The sequence below is a fragment of the Rhinatrema bivittatum genome, chromosome 3 (genome assembly GCF_901001135.1).
Source record: "Rhinatrema bivittatum chromosome 3, aRhiBiv1.1, whole genome shotgun sequence".
NCBI lineage: Eukaryota > Metazoa > Chordata > Amphibia > Gymnophiona > Rhinatrematidae > Rhinatrema > Rhinatrema bivittatum.
In genome coordinates this window covers 182,016,739-182,037,875 of record NC_042617.1, presented here as the reverse complement: position 1 = coordinate 182,037,875, position 21,137 = coordinate 182,016,739, and the positions used below count along the sequence as shown (strand labels likewise).

General features: G+C 48.4%; 1 protein-coding gene across 2 annotated transcripts in view; it reads right to left on the bottom strand.

The window, feature by feature from the left end:
- Positions 1 to 21,137, bottom strand: part of EXO1 (exonuclease 1) — a 151,189-nt gene that overhangs the window by 113,462 nt on the left and 16,590 nt on the right. The window contains exons 1-4 of one of the 2 annotated variants that reach the window (XM_029594017.1): positions 19,766 to 19,885; positions 17,073 to 17,270; positions 13,645 to 13,768; positions 8,832 to 8,969 (exon numbers count right to left, since the gene is read on the bottom strand). In XM_029594017.1, the coding sequence (XP_029449877.1) occupies positions 8,832 to 8,969; positions 13,645 to 13,768; positions 17,073 to 17,182 (372 nt within the window). In that variant the 5' untranslated portion in view covers positions 17,183 to 17,270; positions 19,766 to 19,885. Of the gene's footprint in view, positions 1 to 8,831; positions 8,970 to 13,644; positions 13,769 to 17,072; positions 17,271 to 19,765; positions 19,886 to 21,137 lie in introns of those variants that run through there. The other variant, XM_029594016.1, reaches the window with a different exon arrangement.

Below are 21,137 nucleotides of genomic sequence, written 5' to 3'. Positions count from 1 at the left end.
TTATTCGCACGTCTACTCCACCTACACACGTATTGACTATCTCCTCGTAGATAAAAGCCTACAGAACAAAATCAAGAGAGTGGAGATAGAACAGATAACTTGAAGCGTAGGAAGCGCTGATGTTCTTGATGGATCGGAATGTGTAGGTAGGCTTCCGACAGATCCAGGGATGTGAGAAACTCTCCCGGTTGTATCGCCCTTATTATAGAGCGTAGGGTGACGGTTAACCGACTTTAGGTCCAGGATGGGTCTTAACGTTCCCTCTTTCTTGTGGACGATAAAATAAATGGAATAATGCCCAGTATTTGTTGTGGAGGCACTGGGTTTATGGCCTCTAGGGCTGGTAATCTGGTTAGTGTAGCTTCCACTGCCACCCTCTTGGAGGGGTCATGGCAGGAGGATTCCACGAACTTGTCCGGAGGGGTTCGGAAGAAATCCAGGTAAGTACCCCTCTCGAATGATGGTTAGGACCCACTTGTCCAAAGTTCTCTCGACCCATCTGCGGTAGACTAGGGCAAGTCTGCCCCCTATGGCTTCTTCCTTTGGACGGGTCGGCTGATTCTCATTCTGGGGTGCAGCTGGGGCCTGGTCCCGAGCTGGTTCCCTTTTTGTTGTGCTTGTTCCAAAAGGACTGGCTCCTGCCTGTAGGACAAGGCGCTTGATAAGTGTTTCTGTACGGGTTGAAGTGCTGTGAACCTCTGCCCCTGGAAGATCGGGGGAAGGGTCACTGGTTTCTCTTATTCCTGTCCTCCGGTAGCCGCGGCAGTGGGGACTCACCCCATTTGTTAGTCAGTTTCTCTAGTTCGCTTCCGAACAGGAGGGATCCTTTGAAGGGCAATCTTGTGAGTCTCGTTTTGGAAGACGCGTCGGCCGACCAGCTTCGGAGCCAGAGTTGTTTCCTGGCTGCCACGGCTGATGACACTCCTCTAGCTGCGGTGCGCACCAGATTGGAGGCAGCATCCACGAGGAATGATACTGCTGGTTCCATGGCTTCCCCAGGAGTGTTGCCCCTTGTCTGTGATAGGCAGGCACGGGTCACCATTGCGCAGCAGGCCGCTATCTGTAGCGACATAGCAGCGACGTCAAAGGACTGTTTGAGGATGGATTCCAAACGTCTGTCTTGAGCATCTTTGAGTGCTGCACCTCCCTCCACTGGGATAGCAGTGCGCTTCGAGACCGCGCCGCCATGGCATCCACTTTTGGGCATGTCAGAAGATCTTTGTCCGCTGGGTCCAGAGGGTACATGGCTGCCAGAGCCCGTCCCCCTTTGAATGTAGACTCTGGGGCAACCCGTTCCAGGTCAATTAGCTGTTGGACGGCTTGTAACAGAGGGAAATGGTGGGAGGTCTGATGGAGTCCCTCTAGCAGAGGATTCATAAGAAAATTAGGTCCTTACCTTTTGCTAATTTTTGTTCCTGTAGTACCAAGGATCAGTCCAGACTCCTGGGTTTTGCCCCCCCTCTAGCAGATGGAGACAGAAGTTTACAAACCAAACTCCGCCTATATCTAGGCTGGTGCCACCTACAGTCTGGCAGTATTACTTAATGTCAAAGCAGAACACCACCAAACAATAACAACTAACTCGATAACCATCACCTCGACACCGGGTGTACAACCCCCCCAACTGGGGACCGAACTCGAGGTATCAAAACAGTATCTCATCCTGACTGATAAACAGACTAACATACAGACTACACAGCCTCTCCCGGCATCAGTCCAAAGACTGGGTGGGACTCTGGACTGATCCTTGGTACTAGAGGAACGAAAATTAGCAAAAGGTAAGGACCTAATTTTCTTTTCCCTGTACGTACCAGGATCAGTCCAGACTCCTGGGATGTACCAGAGCTTACCTTACTTGGGGTGGAAGCTGGAGAGGCCTGCTCTAAGCACTCCTTCTCCAAACCCCGTCGACCCTGGAGCTTTAACATCCAAACGATAGTGCCGGGCAAACGTGTGGACCGATTTTCAGGTGGCTGCCCTACAGATCTCCTCTGCAGGGATATGACGACATTCCGCCCAGGAAGTGGCCTGGGCGCGCGCAGAGTGGGCTCTACCCTGCAAAAGGTACGCTGATCGAATGGTTTCTTTCAACCAACGAGCAATCGTAATATTGGAGGCCGCCTTACCCCGCCGCGGACCACCATAGAGAACGAATAGGTGGTCAGACACTCTGAATGCATTTGTGATCTGCAAATACTGCAGCAGCGCGCGTCGGACATCCAACTTATGAAGATCCTTAGCCATAGGATCCGAAGCCTGCACCTGCAAAAATGATGGTAACTCGACAGTCTGATTCACATGGAACGATGAAACCAACGAGATTCCCGACTCTGAAATCCGCAAAAAGGGCTCCCGACACGACAGAGCCTGAAGCTCAGAAATCCGCCGCGCCGATACCATGGCCACCAAGAACACCACCTTCAGAGTTAAATCCTTAAGGGTGATCTTGCGAATAGGCTCGAAAGGTGCCGCGCACAATGCCTTAAGGACGACATTTAAATTCCAGGACGGGCAAGGCTGCCGAAACGGAGGACGCAATTGCCTCACCCCCTGAAGAAAACTCACTACATCCAGATGCGCTGCCAACGATGCTCCATGAATCTGTCCTCTCAAGGAACCCAGAGCTGCCACTTGCACCCTCAAGGAACTACAGGAAAGACTCTTGGACAATCCCTCCTGTAGAAACAGAAGTATGTCCGAAATAGCCGCTCGGGTAGGTACCACGTCGTGCTCAAGACACCAGGATTCAAAAACCCTCCATACTCGCACATAAGACAACGACGTAGACTTCTTACGCGAACGCAGCAGAGTAGATACCACCGTCTCCGCGTACCCCTTGGATCTCAACCTTTGCCTCAAAAGCCATGCCGCTAGACAAAAGCGATCTACCAGGTCGAAACAAACAGGCCCCTGATGTAGGAGATCCGGAAGATATGGAAAACAAAGTGGATCCTTGATCGCTAGGTTCAGTAGATCTGCGAACCACGGCCTCCTTGGCCATTCGGGGGCGACGACTATCACGTCCGCGGGTGCCTCTCGATTCGACGAAGCACCCTGCCTATGAGAGGCCACGGAGGAAACACATAGAGTAACACATCTGTTGGTCACGGCACTACAAGAGCGTCACCACCTTCCGCCGCCGTCTCCCGACGACGAGCAAAGAACCGGGAAGCTTTTGCATTCTTGAAAGTTGCTATCAGGTCGATCGCTGGCGTGCCCCAGCGGGCACAGATGAGCTGGAATGCTTCCTCCGCCAGCTCCCACTCTCCGGGATCCAGCCAGTGGCGACTGAGAAAATCTGCCTGGACGTTTTCTACCCCGGCTATGTGAGATGCCGCAATACTGCTCAGGTGGGACTCCGCCCATATCATCAATGACCGGGCTTCGGATGCCACCGCCTGATTCTTGGTCCCCCCTTGATGATTGATGTAAGCCACCGTGGTCGCATTGTCCGACAGGATTCTGACAGACCGACCGCGGAGAAGAGGAAGGAACCGCAAAAGAGCCAGCCGCACCGCTCGAGTTTCCAACCGATTGATTGACCACGACGCCTCCTGAGGCGACCATTGACCTTGAACTGACTGCCCGAGGCAGACTGCTCCCCAACCGTACAGACTGGCATCCGTGGTAACCACTGTCCACAATGGAATCTCCAGAGAGACCCCTCGACTCAACTTGGTCGGACACAGCCACCAGGGCAAGCTGTCCCTGGCGTCCTGGGTCAGTGGCAAGGGGAGGTGGAAATCTTCCGATATTGGGCGCCAACGGGATAGCAACGCTGACTGCAAAGGACGCATATGAGCGAATGCCCATGGAACCAATTCCAGCGTAGAGTTCATAGACCCCCAATACCTGTAAGTAGTCCCATACGATCGGTACCGGCTTGATTAACAAGCGCCGGATCTGAGCTTGCAACTTCACCATTCGTCCCTGCGTGAGCGACACTGTGCTTGACACGTGTCGAACAAAGCTCCCAAATACTCCAGGGTCTGAGACGGCACCAGATGGCTCTTGGCCACATTGACCACCCAGCCAAGCGAACGCAACAGCTGGAGCACCCGCTGTACCGCCGCGTGACAAAGCGCCTTCGACTTGGCTCGGATCAGCCAATCGTCCAAATACGGATGCACCAAAAGACCCTCTTTGCGGAGCCACGATGCCACTACCACCATAATCTTGGTGAACGTGCGAAGAGCCATTGCCAGGCCAAATAGCAGCGCCTGAAACTGGAAATGCTGCCCCATTACTGCAAAACGGAGAAACCGCTGGTGGTCCGGTCGAATGCCAATGTGAAGGTACGCCTCCGTGAGATCCAGGGAGGCCAGAAACTCCCCCTTCCTCACAGACGCGATTACTGAATGCAACTTTCCATCCAAAACAGAGGAATTCTCAGGCACCTGTTGACACTTTTCAGATCGAGAATGGGACGAAACGTTCCTTCTTTCTTGGGGACTACGAAGTAAATGGAATATCGGCCCTCTCTGAGCTCGGCGGGAGGGACCGGAACAATTGCCCCGAGATCGCGAAGCCGAGTTAGCGTCGACCGTACCGCCCGGCGTTTTTCTGAAAAACCGCAAGGCGACACTAGGAAACACTGGGACGGCCGGTGTGAAAAATCTAACGCGTAGCCGTGTTTTATCACCTCTAGGACCCACTGATCTGACGTGATTCTGGTCCATTCCTCGTAAAACCGGCTCAACCTGCTGCCAATCTTGGGAACGAAGGAATGGACCGGCCTCACATCATTGTGCAGGCTTACCTCCCTGCACACCCTGACCAGTTCCCGGACGACCGAAACGGCGCCCACGAAAGGACTGAGAATAAGATTGCTGTCGGGTAGCACTGTGACGAAACGACAAATTCGAGCCCCGAGACGTCCGTGGCCGGCGACCGCCGCGAAAACGAGGACGAGAGGCTGGAGCCCCACGGTATCTTGGCCTATCCTCCGGCAGCCGATGCACCTTATTCTCGCCTAAGGATTCAATCAGATCCTCCATTCCTTGCCAAACAACAATTTCCCCTTAAAGGGTAAGGAGCCCAACCGTGCCTTGGAGGTCACATCCGCCGACCAATGACGGAGCCATAGCAACCGCCGCTCCGCCACCGCGGACACCATAGTTCTGGCAGATGTGCGCAAAAGATCATAAAAAGCATCCGCACTATAGGCAATGACCGCTTCTAAGCGACTTGCCTGGCGCACCTCAGAGGACAGGGAAGCATTGGCTAAGAGCTGCTGCGCCCAGCGAAGACCTGCCCTCAGAGAAAAATTACTGCAAATCGCCGCACAAATTCCCAATGCCGAGACCTCAAAGATTCGCTTAAGCTGAACTTCCTATCCTGCAAATCCTTAAGCGCGGTACCGCCGGTCACCGGGATAGTGGTCTTCTTAGTCACCGCTGTTACCGCCGAATCTATCCTCGGCAAGCGCAACAGCTCCAAAACATCCTCCGGCAGGGGATACAATTTATCCATGGCCTTTGCCACTTTCAGCCCCAATTCTGGAGTATCCCACTCCTTAAAAAGCAAATCCGAGGCCGAGAAATGCAAAGGAAAAGCTGAAGGAGGACCCCGGAGCCCCAACACGACCGGATCCATCTCCCCGAGACGAGACTCCACCTGCGGAAGCGGGATCCCCAGCTCACCCAGGATCTCCGGAATGAGGGGCCCTAGCTCGTCCTTCCGAAATAATCTGACCACCTTTGGATCGTCTCCCTCAGCCCCATGAGTCGCTCCGGAACCCTTGGTCCCTGGCTCTCCATCTCCCTCAACCCCCCTCGGGGGCTGGGACGGCAGGTCCTGATCCTCCGTTGACTCCTCCAGCTCCTCTGACTCCGTAGAGGAGTCCTGCTGACCTCTGGCCCCCCGGGACCGAAGGGGCCGCTCTTTGGGCCGACCCTCTGCCCCCAGGCCGGGCTTCGGCCTTTTTCCCGCCGTAGAACCTACCTCCGAAGGCGGGTTCCCTTGGGCTCTCTTCCTGGCCATGCGGCGGGCCTTAAAGGCCTTGTGCATGAGGAGCACAAATTGAGAATTAAAGGATGAATCTGAGGACCCCACTTCTTCATCCCGCGGGGGAATCTCGCTGGGGTCGCTGGGGGCACTGGGCCTCACTGGCCTTCCCCCACAGTAGCCCTGTGCTGGGGTGACAAACATGGCGAGGGAATATCCTCCCCGCCCGCCCTTTGCCCCTGCTCCCCGAGACGGGAAAATGGCCGCCGTTCCCGCGCCCAAAATGGCGGCCGTCCCCGGGAACCCCGAAGACGACCCCCCCCCCCCCCCCCCGATATCACTGCTGCGGCCGCGGTGGACCCGACCCGAGGCTGCCTACCCCCCCGGGTCCCCGACGCCGGCACTCCCTCTTCTCCTCCCACACACCCTGAACAGAGGCTGTCCCTAGACAGCCACGCCACCGCGGACCCGCAGGCCCGGCAAGCCGCTTGCCGGGGCATGGTCTGCCGCGGAGCGGGAAGCCCGCGAAGGAAAAATACAAACAAGCCCTTCCCCGCTCGCCGCGCAAACCAGCAACCCCGACGGGGGGGGGGGGGGAGGGGGGAGGAGAGAGAGAGAGAGATGAGGGCCCCGGCAGGGAACAGACAAAAAACAAGCAGCCACAACCTTTTTTTTTTTTTTTTACCTAAACCTCGGGTCCGGAGCCAGCTGGGGGGAGTAAGCCGGGATCCCCGGTGTCACCCCCAGACCTGAAGTGCCGGAATATGGGGCTCCCCCACTCTTTGGCAGCCTCAACCAGGAGGAACGGTCCCCTCAGGACCTCACCCTCCCCTGGGAGGCGGGGACTGGGACCAGCAGGCAAGCCTCTGTGGTCCTTCTCCTCTGAAAAGAACACCTAACTCCTACCTTTCTTTTTTTTTTTTTTTTTAAATCTACCACCTAAAACTTAGGCTAAGCACAGACTATAGGTTTTGCACCCTCTCCACCTGCTAGGAGACAGAAGAATACTGCCAGACTGTAGGTGGCACCAGCCTAGATATAGGCGGAGTTTGGTTTGTAAACTTCTGTCTCCATCTGCTAGAGGGGGGGCAAAACCCAGGAGTCTGGACTGATCCTGGTACGTACAGGGAACTTAGGTTCTCCCAAGGTACTTGTGCCCGGGATAGCAAGCTCCTTCAGGCTGTGGGTGACCAGGTCTGGAAGCTCGTCCTTGGTGAAGAAGCGCCTCATGGTGCGGTGAGGTTCTGTCCCCGGAGGGAGTTCCCCCTCCTCCAGGGGCTCTGATTCCTCCTCAGAGGTGTCCGTGTCCCTGTAGGTGGGGCTTCTGGGCGGAGGATTCACTTCTCTGGGCCTAGAGGGTCATCGGGCGTAAGAGTCCTCTGGTGGAGGCTGTGGCCGTGTTATCGGAGGCTCCATCTGCATGTGAACGAAGGTGTGCAGGCCTTTGAAGAATTCCACCCAGGAGATGGACGCTGGGTCTAAGCTAGGATGCGCTGTGTCCCTGGGGGGATCCTGTTTGAGGGGGTGTCCCGCTGGGGTTCGCTAGGTCCGTGGTACTTATTGAGGAGCTAGAACCCGGTCCCGGCTGGGGGGGGGGCCCTGGGCTGGATCCCCCAGGCCTCCTCGCACTGGATGCACAGGGCGTTGGCCTCTTCGTGTTGTGCGGCTCTGATGTGGCATGCTAGGCAGAGGGCCGGAGCCTTGAGCTCCTTTTTTCCGCTGGTGCCATGGGTATAGGCACATAAAATCTGTTATGCACTCCGGTGCGTCGAAGATGTGTGCGAAGATTGGTGTGCGCACAAATCGCAGTTATGCACCCGGCAGTGAGCGCATGTTACATGCGCATCTTGTGCGCACGATACTTGAGCGTGCGACGTTGTGTACACAAGGAATGTGTGCGCACGGATTGAAGCGGCGAACCGGGCGGAGAGCAGATCAAAATGGTGTCGGCGACCACGCGGACAATATGGCGACCACCACAGGGGTCTCCACGTGGGAGGACCCTTGGATCTAACCGGGGTCTAGCCCTGCTAGGGCGGATCAACCCGGTGGCACTGGTCCCGGCTGGCGACCTGTGCAACTCCTCGAGCTTCGGAGACCGGAGTCTTTAAAGAAGATTTCTACCTTACTTTGTCTCGGTGCTTCCCGGTTTCGTTCTCAGCGGTCTCTGGCTGCGGGGGGAGAGGGCAAATACCTTCAGTGCCGCACTCGAGGTTGCACCCGCTGCCTCTCAGCCGCACCCGAAATAGGGGGCTAGGTCCCCGCCGAGGGTCGGCTGCAGGTCCGAGGCTTACCTCCGAGGGATTGCAGAAATCACCTCGGGAATTCTCAACTGGGGGAGGGACCAGAGGGTGTCACCACAGGAGAGTGGGGCTCGTCTATAGAGGTAGTATTTCTTCTTATTTTGGGTTTTCTCCGGTGAATTTACTCTAACGCTGTGAAAGCGTGCAGGTAGTCCCTAACTGCTATGGAGACTGAAAATACTGAAGAGCTGCACTTCCTGCAGGGGTATATGTACTAGGGCTGATGTCAGATTGAAATCTGATCTGTCTCCAACTGCTATCAGGAGTACACTATACCCATTGGTCCTGAGTCCATCTGCTACACGCTAGGAAATAGTGCTTCTTGAGAAGATAACTACAAGGTCCTGGTAAATATTGCAAAGAAAATGAATACAAAATATAGTAACATCGATTTCATTGACTAGGTACAACCAAGTTGTGAACAATATTTTAGGTTTTATTCCAGTTAAAATAGACTTGATAGGGCTCTTCTAAATGGAAATCTTAAACCAGCCATTTTTATTACGTTGTTCTTATGCAACTACTATAATGCTTCATTCCCAGTCACAGAATTAACATAGCCTGAGACTTTTAGTAACATACCTTTTTACATCCAAAAGCTAAAAGGTCAGAGTCTTCTGTTATTATGGCTTGTGCTATGCCAGTCTTGTTAAGGTATGCCAGCTGAGAATCTGCTTCATAGGGAGCAACAATACAGTCAATTCCCTGGGCTCGTGCAACCTGTAGGAAAAAAAAAAAGAGAATAACCTTTATACAATGTATATGATCTGCCTATGTGTTTCCTATAGTGTCTTTTTTGTAGCATCAAAGTATATCTTTTGCTCAACTTCCATCCTGATCTCTAAGTAGCCTTGCATCCTAGGGTACCTGGACTGGATGGTATGCATCCTAGGGTACTGAAGGAACTCAAAAATGAAATTTCTGATCTATTAGATAAAATTTGTAACTTATCATTAAAATCATCCATTGTACCTGAAGACTGGAGGGTGGCCAATGTAACCCCAATATTTAAAAAAGGCTCCAGGGGCAATCCAGATAACTATAGACTAGCGAGCCCGACTTCAGTGCAGGGAAAAATAGCGGAAACTATTCTCAAGATCAAATCGTAGAGCATATAGAAAGACATGATTTAATGGGACACAGTCAACATGGATTTACCCAAGGTAAGTCTTGCCTAACAAATCTGCTTCATTTTTTTGAAGGGGTTAATAAACATGTGAATAAAGGGGAACCGGTAGATGATGTGTATTTGGATTTTCAGAAGGCGTTCGACAAAGTCCCTCATGAGAGGCTTCTAAGAAAACTGAAAAGTCACGAGAGAGGAAGCGGTGTCCTTTCGTGGATTACAAACTGGTTAAAAAGACAGGAAACAGAGGGGGCTGTGATGTCGGTGAGAGGAATGGCAGCTTAAAAAGAGAGCTCCTCCACACCACGAGCCCTACAAAGCTAAAATCGCCATCCATCCTGCCACTAACGTAGAATTAAGCATCGTTCTGTGATCTCGATAACTTACAGAATGTCTCAAAAGAAAAAAGGGACCGATCTCTGTAAATTCTCCTATTTAAAAGCAGGAGGAAATCCGGAAGGCCCCGGCAGCGAAGCAGATGCAGAAATGGTGGAACTATCTGAAGAAGATTCAGAATCCCAAAATGAAGAACAGAGCCACCATGCACCAGATGTCCCTACTCGAGCTGAATTCAGACAATGGTTTGGCGATCTCAGAAAGGAGAAAGAGAAGAGAAGAGAGCTGTTAGAGCGGATTAAAAGATGAGACAATTAAAAGATGAGACTGGAGATATTGGGCACAGAGTGGATGATTGCGATATCCAGCTGGAACAGGAGCAATCTGCAATTTTGGGGAGTCCCTGAAACGGAGGCCTATGGTGACTGCCACGAGGTGGTACGATCGCTGAGCCACTTCTTCCTGACCCAGGGAGGAGAGACCAATGAAGAGACTGCTCCAAGATTGATCGAATTAGCGAGAACACACCGAACCCTTGGTCCGCGAAGAATAAACCTCCCGAGAGACATAATAGCCTGCTATTATTAGCTATTATCCTGCAATGCAAGGAGGTGAGCTAGTAGGAAGGCTGCCTAGCTCGTCTCTCTTTACCACAAGAAATCTGACACCTATCAGAGGCAGACAAACTTCCCACAGACTGGCCCAGCCAATCCTCCTTCCCTCTCCAGTTTGCCGAAATGCTCCCTCTCACAGTGGAATGGCAAGGGGAAACCATATAAGCGTGAGAGAGAACAGATACATTCCAAGGCCTAGTTGTTGTGTACCACTTCTAAAAGCCACTGGTTGGAAGTGATGTGGGCCCACCTCTGAAAAAACTGAGACAAGCAGTTGCCTTTCTCTGGAACCGGAGGATGGACCCCCAAAGTTCATTGGGAGGATCAAGCAGCTCCAGTGCTGGATCCTCCCAATGAACCAAACCTCTGAAATAGTGGAAACGCCAGGTGCTCTGAAATCGCCCCTTCACTGTTGAAAATCGGGGAGTAGATTTCCTATCCACGGGTTACTGAGGAAACTTGGAGTGTCCCCAATGAACCACCATCTTCTCTAACTCCTCCCCAAACAATAAGCAATCTTTAAAAGGCAACTTGTTGAAACAGGACTTTGAAATATTATCCGCGGACCAGTTCCGCAGCCAGAGGAGTCTTGGGCTGTAATCACCAAAGCCACCCCTGAGCAGCCGAACGCCAAATCATATCCTGCATGTGCCAAGAACACAGCTCCTGGCTCCATTCTCATCCAATGCCTCCTGAGCCAACTGTAATATGTCCCTGACCACCATACAACAGCATGTAGAGATTTGAAGATTCATGGCCACTAACTCAAAGGTGTGTTTCAAAATCACCTCAATCTTGGGTATCTTTTAAGGCTGCACCTCCTTCCGTTTTGTCACTGCGCAGACCAGGGCGTTCACCTTGGAAAAATGGAAGTGCTGCCTAGCTTTAAGATCTATATGCTACAAACCAGCTAATGAGCAACCCCCTTTAAAAATTAGCCACAGGAGATCTCCATTGCAAGTCAATTCATGAACAGCCTCAAACAGAGGAAAAAGCCAGGAAGCCTTCTGCAAACTAACCATCACAGAATTCTTCTTCGGATCCTGAGCTGCTGCAGGCAAGGCCTCCTCACATCCAAGGGCAATTAGGGTCTGTAAAATTGAGCCTGACATCTCGTCTTCGTGAAAAAGCCGAAGCAAGGTCCTGTGTGGCTCTGCATCTGGAGGAATCTCCCACTCCCCCCAAAAAATGCCTTGTTGGGATCCCCCATAGAGGATCCTGACTCTTCCCAGAAGCTATTCCCTAACAGGCCGATACAGTAAAGTTCGCGGGAGAGCTCGCGCACAGGCCAGTGTCCTGCACTCGCGATTCAGTAAACCAAAATATTTAAATTAGGGCCAGCGGTAAAAAGAGGCGCTAGGGACACTAGCGCGTCGGTTCTAGAGCCCGCTGACAGCCACGGGTTCGGAAACTGGACCCCGGCAAAATTGAGCGTCCGGTTTTCAACCTGCGAGCTGCTTTTAATTTTTTTTTTTAAACTTTTGGGACCTCTGACTTAATATCGCCATGATATTAAGTCGGAGGGTGCACAGAAAAGCAGTTTTTACTGCTTTTCTGTGCACTTCCCTGGCGCCGGCAGAAATTAACGCCTACCTTTGGGTAGGCGCTAATTTCTTAAAGTAAAATGTGCGGCTTGGCTGCACATTTTACTTACTGAATCGCGCGGGAATGACTAATAGGGCCATCATCATGCATTTGAATGTTGCGGGCGCTATTAGTCTCGGGAGGGTTGGACGCGCGTTTTTGACGCGCTATTACCCTTTACTGAATAAGGGGTAAAGCTAGCGCGTCCAAATGCCGGTTAACAGTGTGCTCCATTGGAGTGCACTGTACTGTATCGGCCTGTAAGTAACTTGATTAATAGCCGTTAATGGACTTCTCCTCCAAGAACTTATCCAAAACTTTTTTGAACCCAGCCACACTAATCTTTAAAAAATTCCACCCATGACATGGTGGAAAAATCAATTGCTTTAGAAAGAAAAACCCCTTCCAAGCTCACTCCGCATGGCAATTGGCAGGAGAGGCGACGGGGAAGACTCCTCACCTGCCCCAGGAGGAGCTGGGGCCACACTTCCCTCCTGAGACAAATCTGGAGCTCCTGAAGTCCCTGCAGGGATAAATCCCCCTACAGAGACATCCCCCTTAAGCCTCCATGCATTTTTGGCAAATGCTTAGCAATTCCTGGGGCTAATCACCATCATATGACAAGCAGACGCACAGCTTTTTCTTGTGCTGCTCTCCTAACGCCATCTCTCCCCTGCATACGCCTCAGCAGTACTACTAAACCTGCAAAATGGTGCCTGCCTCGTGGTTTTCCTGCCAGCTTAAAAATAGCAGCACCTCGGCCCTGGCACCCAACGCGGTCCTCCATCCTGGTCTCTGCTCTGTGCACGATCATAGCAGCAAACCCTGCTGGAGCCAAGGTTTTTCTTTTTTTTTGTAAATTTTATTCGCTGCAATGAAGACTGGTAAGTCAGAACAGCAGAGAAATACTGGAGCAAGGATCAGGCAGAGAAGAGGAGGACAAAACAGACAGGACAGGCAGAGACACAAATTAACAGGGCTGAGCCCAAGGCTCCCTTACCCCTATTGTACTCTCCCTACAGGAACTCTCCCCCTTTGTCAGGAGGGCTAGGGCATCAGCCTTCACCTCACTCCTGTTCTGTCATAATCAGACACTTAACTGAGGAAGAGAGCAAATGCTATCATCACAGGTCGTCAGGACAGCCTGTTCAATCCTGGCAGGCCATTATCCACAAGCAAGGATGCATGTCCACCACTTGCTGGAAACGAAGAAATACTGGCTGGCTGATGTCTATGGTGAGCTATGTGAGAGGGACGTCAGCAAGTCATTGATCTCTGTCTTCACCTGCTGGTCGGCGTGCACAACCCACTGGTGTGGACTGGCTTGTCTGGATAAAGAGGAATCCTGATTTTTGCGAGCAAGTCCCACGATATTTTCAAACGTAAATATATATGCATATCATTTTAAATGACAAGAAAAAAAACACCAATGCATTGCATGTATTCCCACGTAAGCATCCATATGCGCGTATGTTGCAGGATAAAGATACACGTATTTTATTATAAATGCATATCAGATATGCAAGAGTTATAAAATACTATGGTAAAACTACACGCTCCATATATGCGCTTATTTGCCTCCACATGCAATTGTTTGAAAGTAATCCTCTCAGTGAATAAGCTCCTAAATTTTACATTACAAGTTCTACAGCAGGGCACTAATTGCTCTTTTTTTTTTCTTAGATTTTTTTCCTTCAGGTTCAAACATCAGATTTAATGTAGTTAAACAACTTACTTTAATGACATTATGGGCCATAGCAGATGTTATGTTGATACAGCGGGTAAAGCATTCTCTAGCTTCAGACACTTTCCCCTCACGAAGCAGCTGTTTCCCCTTTTGCAAATTTGCTTGCCGTCTCCTACAAGACATGAACAAAAACAACAACAAAAAAAAAACCCCATAAAAACCACACTGCCCTGCAATGATTTCTCAGCCTTTATATCCTCCAGCTGCACATGACTTGTAAAACTCACAGGAAAATATATATTTTCAGACAGAGCTACATAAAGAACTTTGTCAGATGAGAAAGTAGTCAGCTTGTTAAATTACACATTTAACCAGAGGTGGACAAAACCTAGATCTCCTGCCTACAATTCGGTGCCTGTCAGAGTCCAGACCCAAGCAGACACTGATGCCGGGGACCTGGCCCAAGAAGCCACAGTTACCAAGGTCAGATACTTGGCCTAGGTCAGAATCTGCTGCTGGCAGAGCCCAGAACTACCCCCTAACCCACCCCGCCATATCTCCTTCACCATCACTAGGCCCTGTACTAGTTTACCAGGAAGGAAACCAGGGGAAGAGGGAGGGAATGAAAGCAGTGGGGAAAAAAGATGGTAACAGCGCTTGGAAGGAGGAGAGGAGAGCAGAGAAAAGGAAAAGGGGAAAAAAATATAGATTTCCATACAAGTGAGGCGGTGCACCCCTGCTCTACACTTATCATGGAACAATAAATTATAGAAATATTCCAAAAATTAAAAATACTGGGAAAAAAACCACATCCACCACAAGTTTTGACTGCATAAATCTTCACTCTTTCACAGCAAACCCAGATTAGCTCCAGTTATTGCCTTAAGCCCATAAATAGAGCCCACCTGTATCCAGTCACAGTAGCTAGGCTGATTCAAATATGCCTGGATAAAGAATCAAGCTGTTTCTGTTGTATGAAGTGAATCTGAAGCAAAGACCAAAACATGCCAAACAAGAAGCTGACAAGAGAACCCTGGGATAATGCTATTTAGAAGTATAGATTGGGGGGGAGGCTATAAGAAAATTTCAATGTGTTTTGAACACCCCTTGTGGCACTGTCAGATTCATCATTGTAAAGTGTAAACAGTTAAGCACCACCAAGACACTGCCACGCTCAGGATTCTCTCCAATGTTAGACGCTGTGGATTAAGAAAACAGCTGCTGAAGGTCACTGTGAGAAGTACGATTACTTTAAAAGAACTACAGGGCTACCTGGATGAGAATTGGGAAAATGTTGGCAGCTCAATTTCAAGATTACGCCACACACATGGCCTGTATAGGAGGGTGGCAAGAAGGAAGGCACTGATGAAGAAAAATCTTCTGATGTGCCACATATTATCTGCAAAGAAACACTTGGGGGATATTGTGCACAAGTGGGAAAAGATTTTTTAATCTGTTGAGACCAAAGTGAAATTTACTGAAACCATGGCATCTGTCACACATCCAGGCCCAACACATTTAAACCAAATACTCTATGAATACACAGAGACAGTGATTAGAGTGGACTTAATGAAGGCCACAGCTTTATTCAAAGAGCCCTGACAAGTCTAGCCTTTGTAAACAACCCCATTTGAATTAATACAAATACCCAGGTCCGGGCTTACCAGACAGCTCCACCCTGTGCAAGCCCTCTAGGCCTGTAACACAGCTAAATCTGGAGATACCAGCCTGGAACAACACTGGAGCCTACAGCCCAGAAGTTAAATGACCCCAGCCATTCTAGTATAAGCTTTGTTGCAGATGACACCTCTCAATTGTACACCCTACAAAATTAGCAATATAAAAGGCCAAGACCTGTACATAAATGTAATAAAGAACAAGACACAAAGTCTAATTAATATCACTGTGACTAAGCAAGCCCATATAAATGCATCTAAAGTAGGTTTGAGGGTGTGCAAAGCTCAACCTACCCAACTCGATCTGGGTGGGAGAGAGTAAGAGGCTGGGCAATTCAATTCCCACACCTCTTATTCTTCAACCCATTCATTCTTTACCCAGTGGGATTGCAGCTCTAGTCAGGAGGAGCTGGCCTGGAAGTAGTAATGCGAGCTGCAGAGTGGTGCAAGGGCACTGGAATAGGAGCAAACAGTTCTCATAGATGAACAAAATTCTCCTCTCCCTGCAATATGGCCTATGCATGCCCAACACCAAAATTACATTGATCACCTTAAAGTAACCCTGTGGGCCAAATTGGCATGGACACCCCGTTACATGTGGTGCCCATGCTTGCTGCTTGGTACTGCTCTCATCTCAATGATAAGCGATGTGTAAATAAGACACAGCATATGTCCCTAAAACCATGCCTACAGAAAAGTATGCTAGTGGCAGCATTATATTGTGGTGATGCTTTTCAGCAGAAGGACAAGGAAGCTTATAAAGTGTGAGGGGAAAATGGATGGTGCAAAATATAGGGAGATCATAGAGGAAAACCTGTTCCAGTCTGACACAGGCCTGGGACTGGGGAGAAGATTCACCTTTCAGCAAGACAATGATCCTAAGCACAAAGCAAAAGCAATGGAGTGGCTCAGCAAGAAGAAAGTGAACATCCTTGAGTGGCACAGTTAAAGCCCAGATATCAATTTAGTAGAAAATCTGTGGCAAAACTGCAGTCCATAGACCATCCCTGGCCAACTTGAAAGAGCTTGAGCTCTTCTTCCAAGAATAATGTACAAAAACTGCACCATTCCACTTTGCAAGTTTGGTATATGCTTATCCTAAATGATTTGTGGCTATTGTTGCTGAAAAAGGGACTTCTACCAAGTACTGAATCAAGGGGCATGAAGACATTTGCAGTCTAGATTTTTTTTTATTCTTTAATTACTTTTGGAATATTTCTATCATTGTTTTTTCTCGATCAATGTATATGGTATGTTGTGTACGTAACCCTCTCTTGGGTTCCTGGTCCCTAATGCAGAAGCTACAGAAAAGACCCAGGGCTTAGGTTCATCGACCCGGACCTCTCATCTTTCTCTCGCACATCAGTCTTCCAGTCCTGGGGGTTGAGGTTCCATGGGTGAGGAGGTATAACCTCTGGAGCCCTAGATGCAGTGGTGGGATGCACAATACTGGCAGATACGCTCACCCAAATCTCAGTTCAATGGAGTACTCACATAGGGAGAAGATCAACTAGTCGAATCAATTGGAAAAAAAAAAACAAAATAAAAACATACAGCCCAGAGTCCAGTTCAACAAAAACAGGTTTACTTTAAAAAAAAAAAAATGGATCCATACCAATATGGTAAAAATTGTCAACATAAAATGTAAAACAAGGGGAAACAAAATGGCGTCGATAAGAGAGGACGCGGATAGTTGAGCTCCTGATTAAATCTTTGTTCTTATCGTAAAATTGCCTGAATGCCTCATACTAAAAGAAAGGGGAGGTTGAGGGAGGGAACCTCGACCCCACTCAAACCTACCCCAGTGCAAACGAAGATCCGGGAGTTCTTCTCCGCAGCAGATGATTCCCCAGGAGGGTCGGCTGTAGCACAAGAGGGGGAGCAAACCTCTGTGTTCTTCGACGAAACATCTCTGAGCCCTGGGGTGCCGGCGACTCCTTCTCCTCCTGCCCCTGTCAGAATGCACGAGCCGGTGGAACCCCCAGGGCCGATGCTGCTCTGTGAGGAGGAAACAATCGAGGTGGATCTCGTTGCAGGCGCGACAGGGCAAACCCAAGGCGAGGGGTCTTTAGCCGCCTTGAGGGAAATGAACATCGGGAGAATGAGCAGTGAGGGCAGTTTGCTGCCGGTGGTAACCACTCGTGAAAGGAGCCAAATGGAGCAAAGAGTCTTTGACAGCACATCGAAGAGCACACCGGTAAAACTACCTGATTCAAAGCTTTTAAAAATGCCTGAAAGGGTAACTTTAGAAACCTTATGGAGTGGTTTATCCACTTTAGAAAATGCAATTATTACCTTGACAACTGCTATAAAGGTTTCTCAAGAACAATTTGCTTTGGTTAATCCGGTAGTTCTTGCAAATACCGTTAAAATTCAGGAAATGGACACTCAAATACATCAAATTAAAGAAATACAAACGGGTTTGATTCAAGGGGATTCCAGATTGGAAAAGAGAGTGGAAAATCTGGAAAATAATCTCAGATATAACAATCTGAGAATAATTAATTTCCCTAAATGCAAATTGATATCCCCCAAGGAGCAGCTTAAAAAATATTTCCAAGAGATATTGAACTTTTCCAGTGGTGAACTGCCTACAATTCAGCATGCTTATTTTCTATCTGGGTCAGAAAGGAGAAGTGGAGGTGAGATGGAGGCTACTGAAAATCAGAGGGAGAACCCAGAATCATTATCCCCACTTGAAAACCTGACTGGATTTCTTGAGACTACTCAAGAGGAGCAAGTTGAAAAGAGAGGTGTCCTGCTGGTTAAATTTTTGATATCTGCTGAAAGAGATATGGTGTTGAAGAGCTTTTTTCGAAATAGGATTAAGCTATACTTAGGGGGAAAAATTTGGATTTATCCAGATATTGTTAGAACAACTCAATTGCGTAGAAAAAAATTTCTCTCTTTATGTGCTAGAGCTCGCCAGTTAGGAGCGAAAGTTGTGATAAAGTACCCATGTAAATGTATCTTAAATATTGGTAATGATAGGTTTGTATTTACTGAGCCTGATCAATTTTTATCTTTCCTGAATTCAAGAACTCAAAATCAAGATGAAAGTGCTCCGCTTAACAATACTGGCTTAGTTTAAATATTCTGCTACCCTCTTTTTTCTTTTGTGAAAATTTAAGAGTATAGAGATTAGCTCCTATTTTATGTTTTGTTTCCCCCCCCCCCCCAATTGCATAGTAAAATAGGCAAGGAAAATTGAAAATAGATGTTACCTTAAATGAAATATGAATAATCTGGTGAATTATGGATAGAGTATATAATAGTTTGATTTATTATATCTTGGAAAAATTTGTAAGTCCTGCCTAATTCAAGGCGTGTATTAATGCTTTGTTTAATTTAAAAATTAATAAAGAGTAAATTTAAAAAATAAAAAAAATGTAAAACAATTCCAAGGGTTGCAGTTTCTGTGTCCATAGTGCATCTCCTCTTAAGGCTTCTACTCTGCTCTGAATACATGTCCAATATGACCTCCCCTTTAAACCAAATACTCTATGAATACACAGAGACAGTTATTAGAGTGGACTTAAGGCCACAGCTTTATTCAAAGAACCCTGACAAGTCTAGCCTTTGTAAACAACCCCATTTGAATTAATACAAATACCCAGGTCCGGGCTTACCAGACAGCTCACCCTATGCAAGCCCTCTAGTAGGCCTGTAACACAGCTAAATCTGGATATACCACACCTCCTTTGCTTCAAATTAGTCTCAAACTTCTTCCAGAACCAGCCATCTGATCCCATTGTTTCCTGATCACAGGGGCAAAGGCAAAGTAACTGAATCCAGCCTTCCCAGCAAGGGACCTGACTGTTAGGAAACTGGTTAAATATCACAAAAATCTACAAAACTCCCAGCTTCCTTCAATTCACCTCACTTGGTAAGATGTGATGCCTACAAAAAACAAACACACACACCTCCACTTCAGTGGGCCATAAGGCCTACCAGGAACACCTCCAAAAAGCTCCTCAGTCAAGATGGGCTTTCTTAAGAGCTTCTCCTCCAAGAGCTTGCTTTCAGCAAGCTCACCCAGTATGGAAAAGGGGCAAGACCCATCCCAAAAGAGGGACAGCCAAAAGATAGTGAAGTATCCCAAACATGCTAAAGTCCCCAAAAGGGCATTACCAGGGAAAATTTTAGGGAGGGTGCGAAGCCACAATCACACGCAGATCACTGAAACAAATTCCTTCTTTAATGCATTCAGATTTGTATTTTGTTTAGACAGTAGAATGTGAAAGATGCTCAAGAGATGTGAAAACTTTCAAGGCACTGTAAAATATAGACAAAAGTAAAAAGCAAAATAAGAGCAAAAACAAGCAGCAAGCAAGACAAAAAACTTCCCAAGTTCTTAATTTGACAGGTAACTCAATTTCTAACTATTTTTCCACCTTTGCGTATAATCTCATGAGAAACTGTCAGAATAGTTTTTGCATGCTTTACAACATAAATAAAAACCGAAATTATTTTTCTGCAGATGCAGAACTTACTCTCTTCGAGCCTTTTCCACCTCTTTTTTGGAAGATAAGGTACATCCATCGAACACTAGTATAGGTTTGATCCCAAAGGATATCAACATATCAACAAATTTCATGCAAAACACAACATATCTGAAAGGAAAACACACACACATTTTAGGCAGAGAACAATGTTAGAATACCAAACTTGCCTCTCAGACATGTGCAACTTGAACTATATGCAAAATCATTTCTCAATAACGATCCACCTATCAGATTTAGGACCAAACGTGGAAGTAAAAAAGTGACAATCACAGGAGTAGGCAATGGCTTTTCAGCATCCACATACGTAGCAGCGACTACCTCCTTAATCCAATGACCTGTGATAGCCCGCAAAGCTGGAGCACTATGAGTATTCACGCCATGGAGAATAAAAAAAGTCGATCCATCTTTCGAAAAGGTTCAGAAAAAACAAGTTTGCTTACCGTAAACGGTGTTTCCGTAGATAGCAGGATGAATTAGCCATGCTGTCATGGGAACTGTCCATCAGGCCCGGGAGTCAGAGCTTCACTAGTGATGTCAGAGCTTTGCTCTGAGGCTGTGCGTGGTGTCCTGCACTGGAAAACGACTCTCCTCAGTCTGTATTAAAACAAGTGTGGTCGTGAAGACAGAAAGTCGACTGGACAGGGAGGTGGGTGGGTCAGCATGGCTAATTCATCCTATCTACGGAAACACCGTTTACGGTAAGCAAACTTGCTTTTTCCCGTCGACAGCAGAGCTGAATTAGCCATGCTGTCATGGGAGTCCTAAGCTCCCCATCACGCTGTATTATGAAATATGTCTTAGGAGTGAGTGAAGCATGATGAATTTAAGTGTCAGTCGACTTAGAAGCAGCTGTAAAAAAATGCCTGTAGAAGGGAACGTCCCAGTTTGGCATAGTTCGTTGTCTGCTGATCTAAGCAGTAATGGGCTGTAAATGTATGAAGGGAAGCCCAGGTGGCCGCTTTACAAATGTCCAATGGTGGAACTTGCCTGAGGTGAGCTAGAGAGGCAGCCACCGCTCGTGTTTGATGCGCTGTGGGGCGTGTAGGCAACTTTTCTTGTTGCTTTTCGTAGCAAAATTGGATGCATTCAGTGATCCAACTAGATATAGTTCTTTTTGCCACTGGAAGACCCGGCGCATTCGGGTTAAAGGAAACAGAGTTGAGACGGTCTTGTAGGCGACTGAGTTCGCCGTTTGTAATACTCTAATGCTCGTTTGCAGTACAACGTGTGAAGGAGTTTCTTTCTGTGGCATGAGGTTTTGGGCAGAACGTTGGTAGTTCGATGGATTGATTCAGGTGGAACAGAGAGACCACCTTTGGAAGAAAGGAAGGATGCGTTCACAACAGCACTTTGTGGTGGT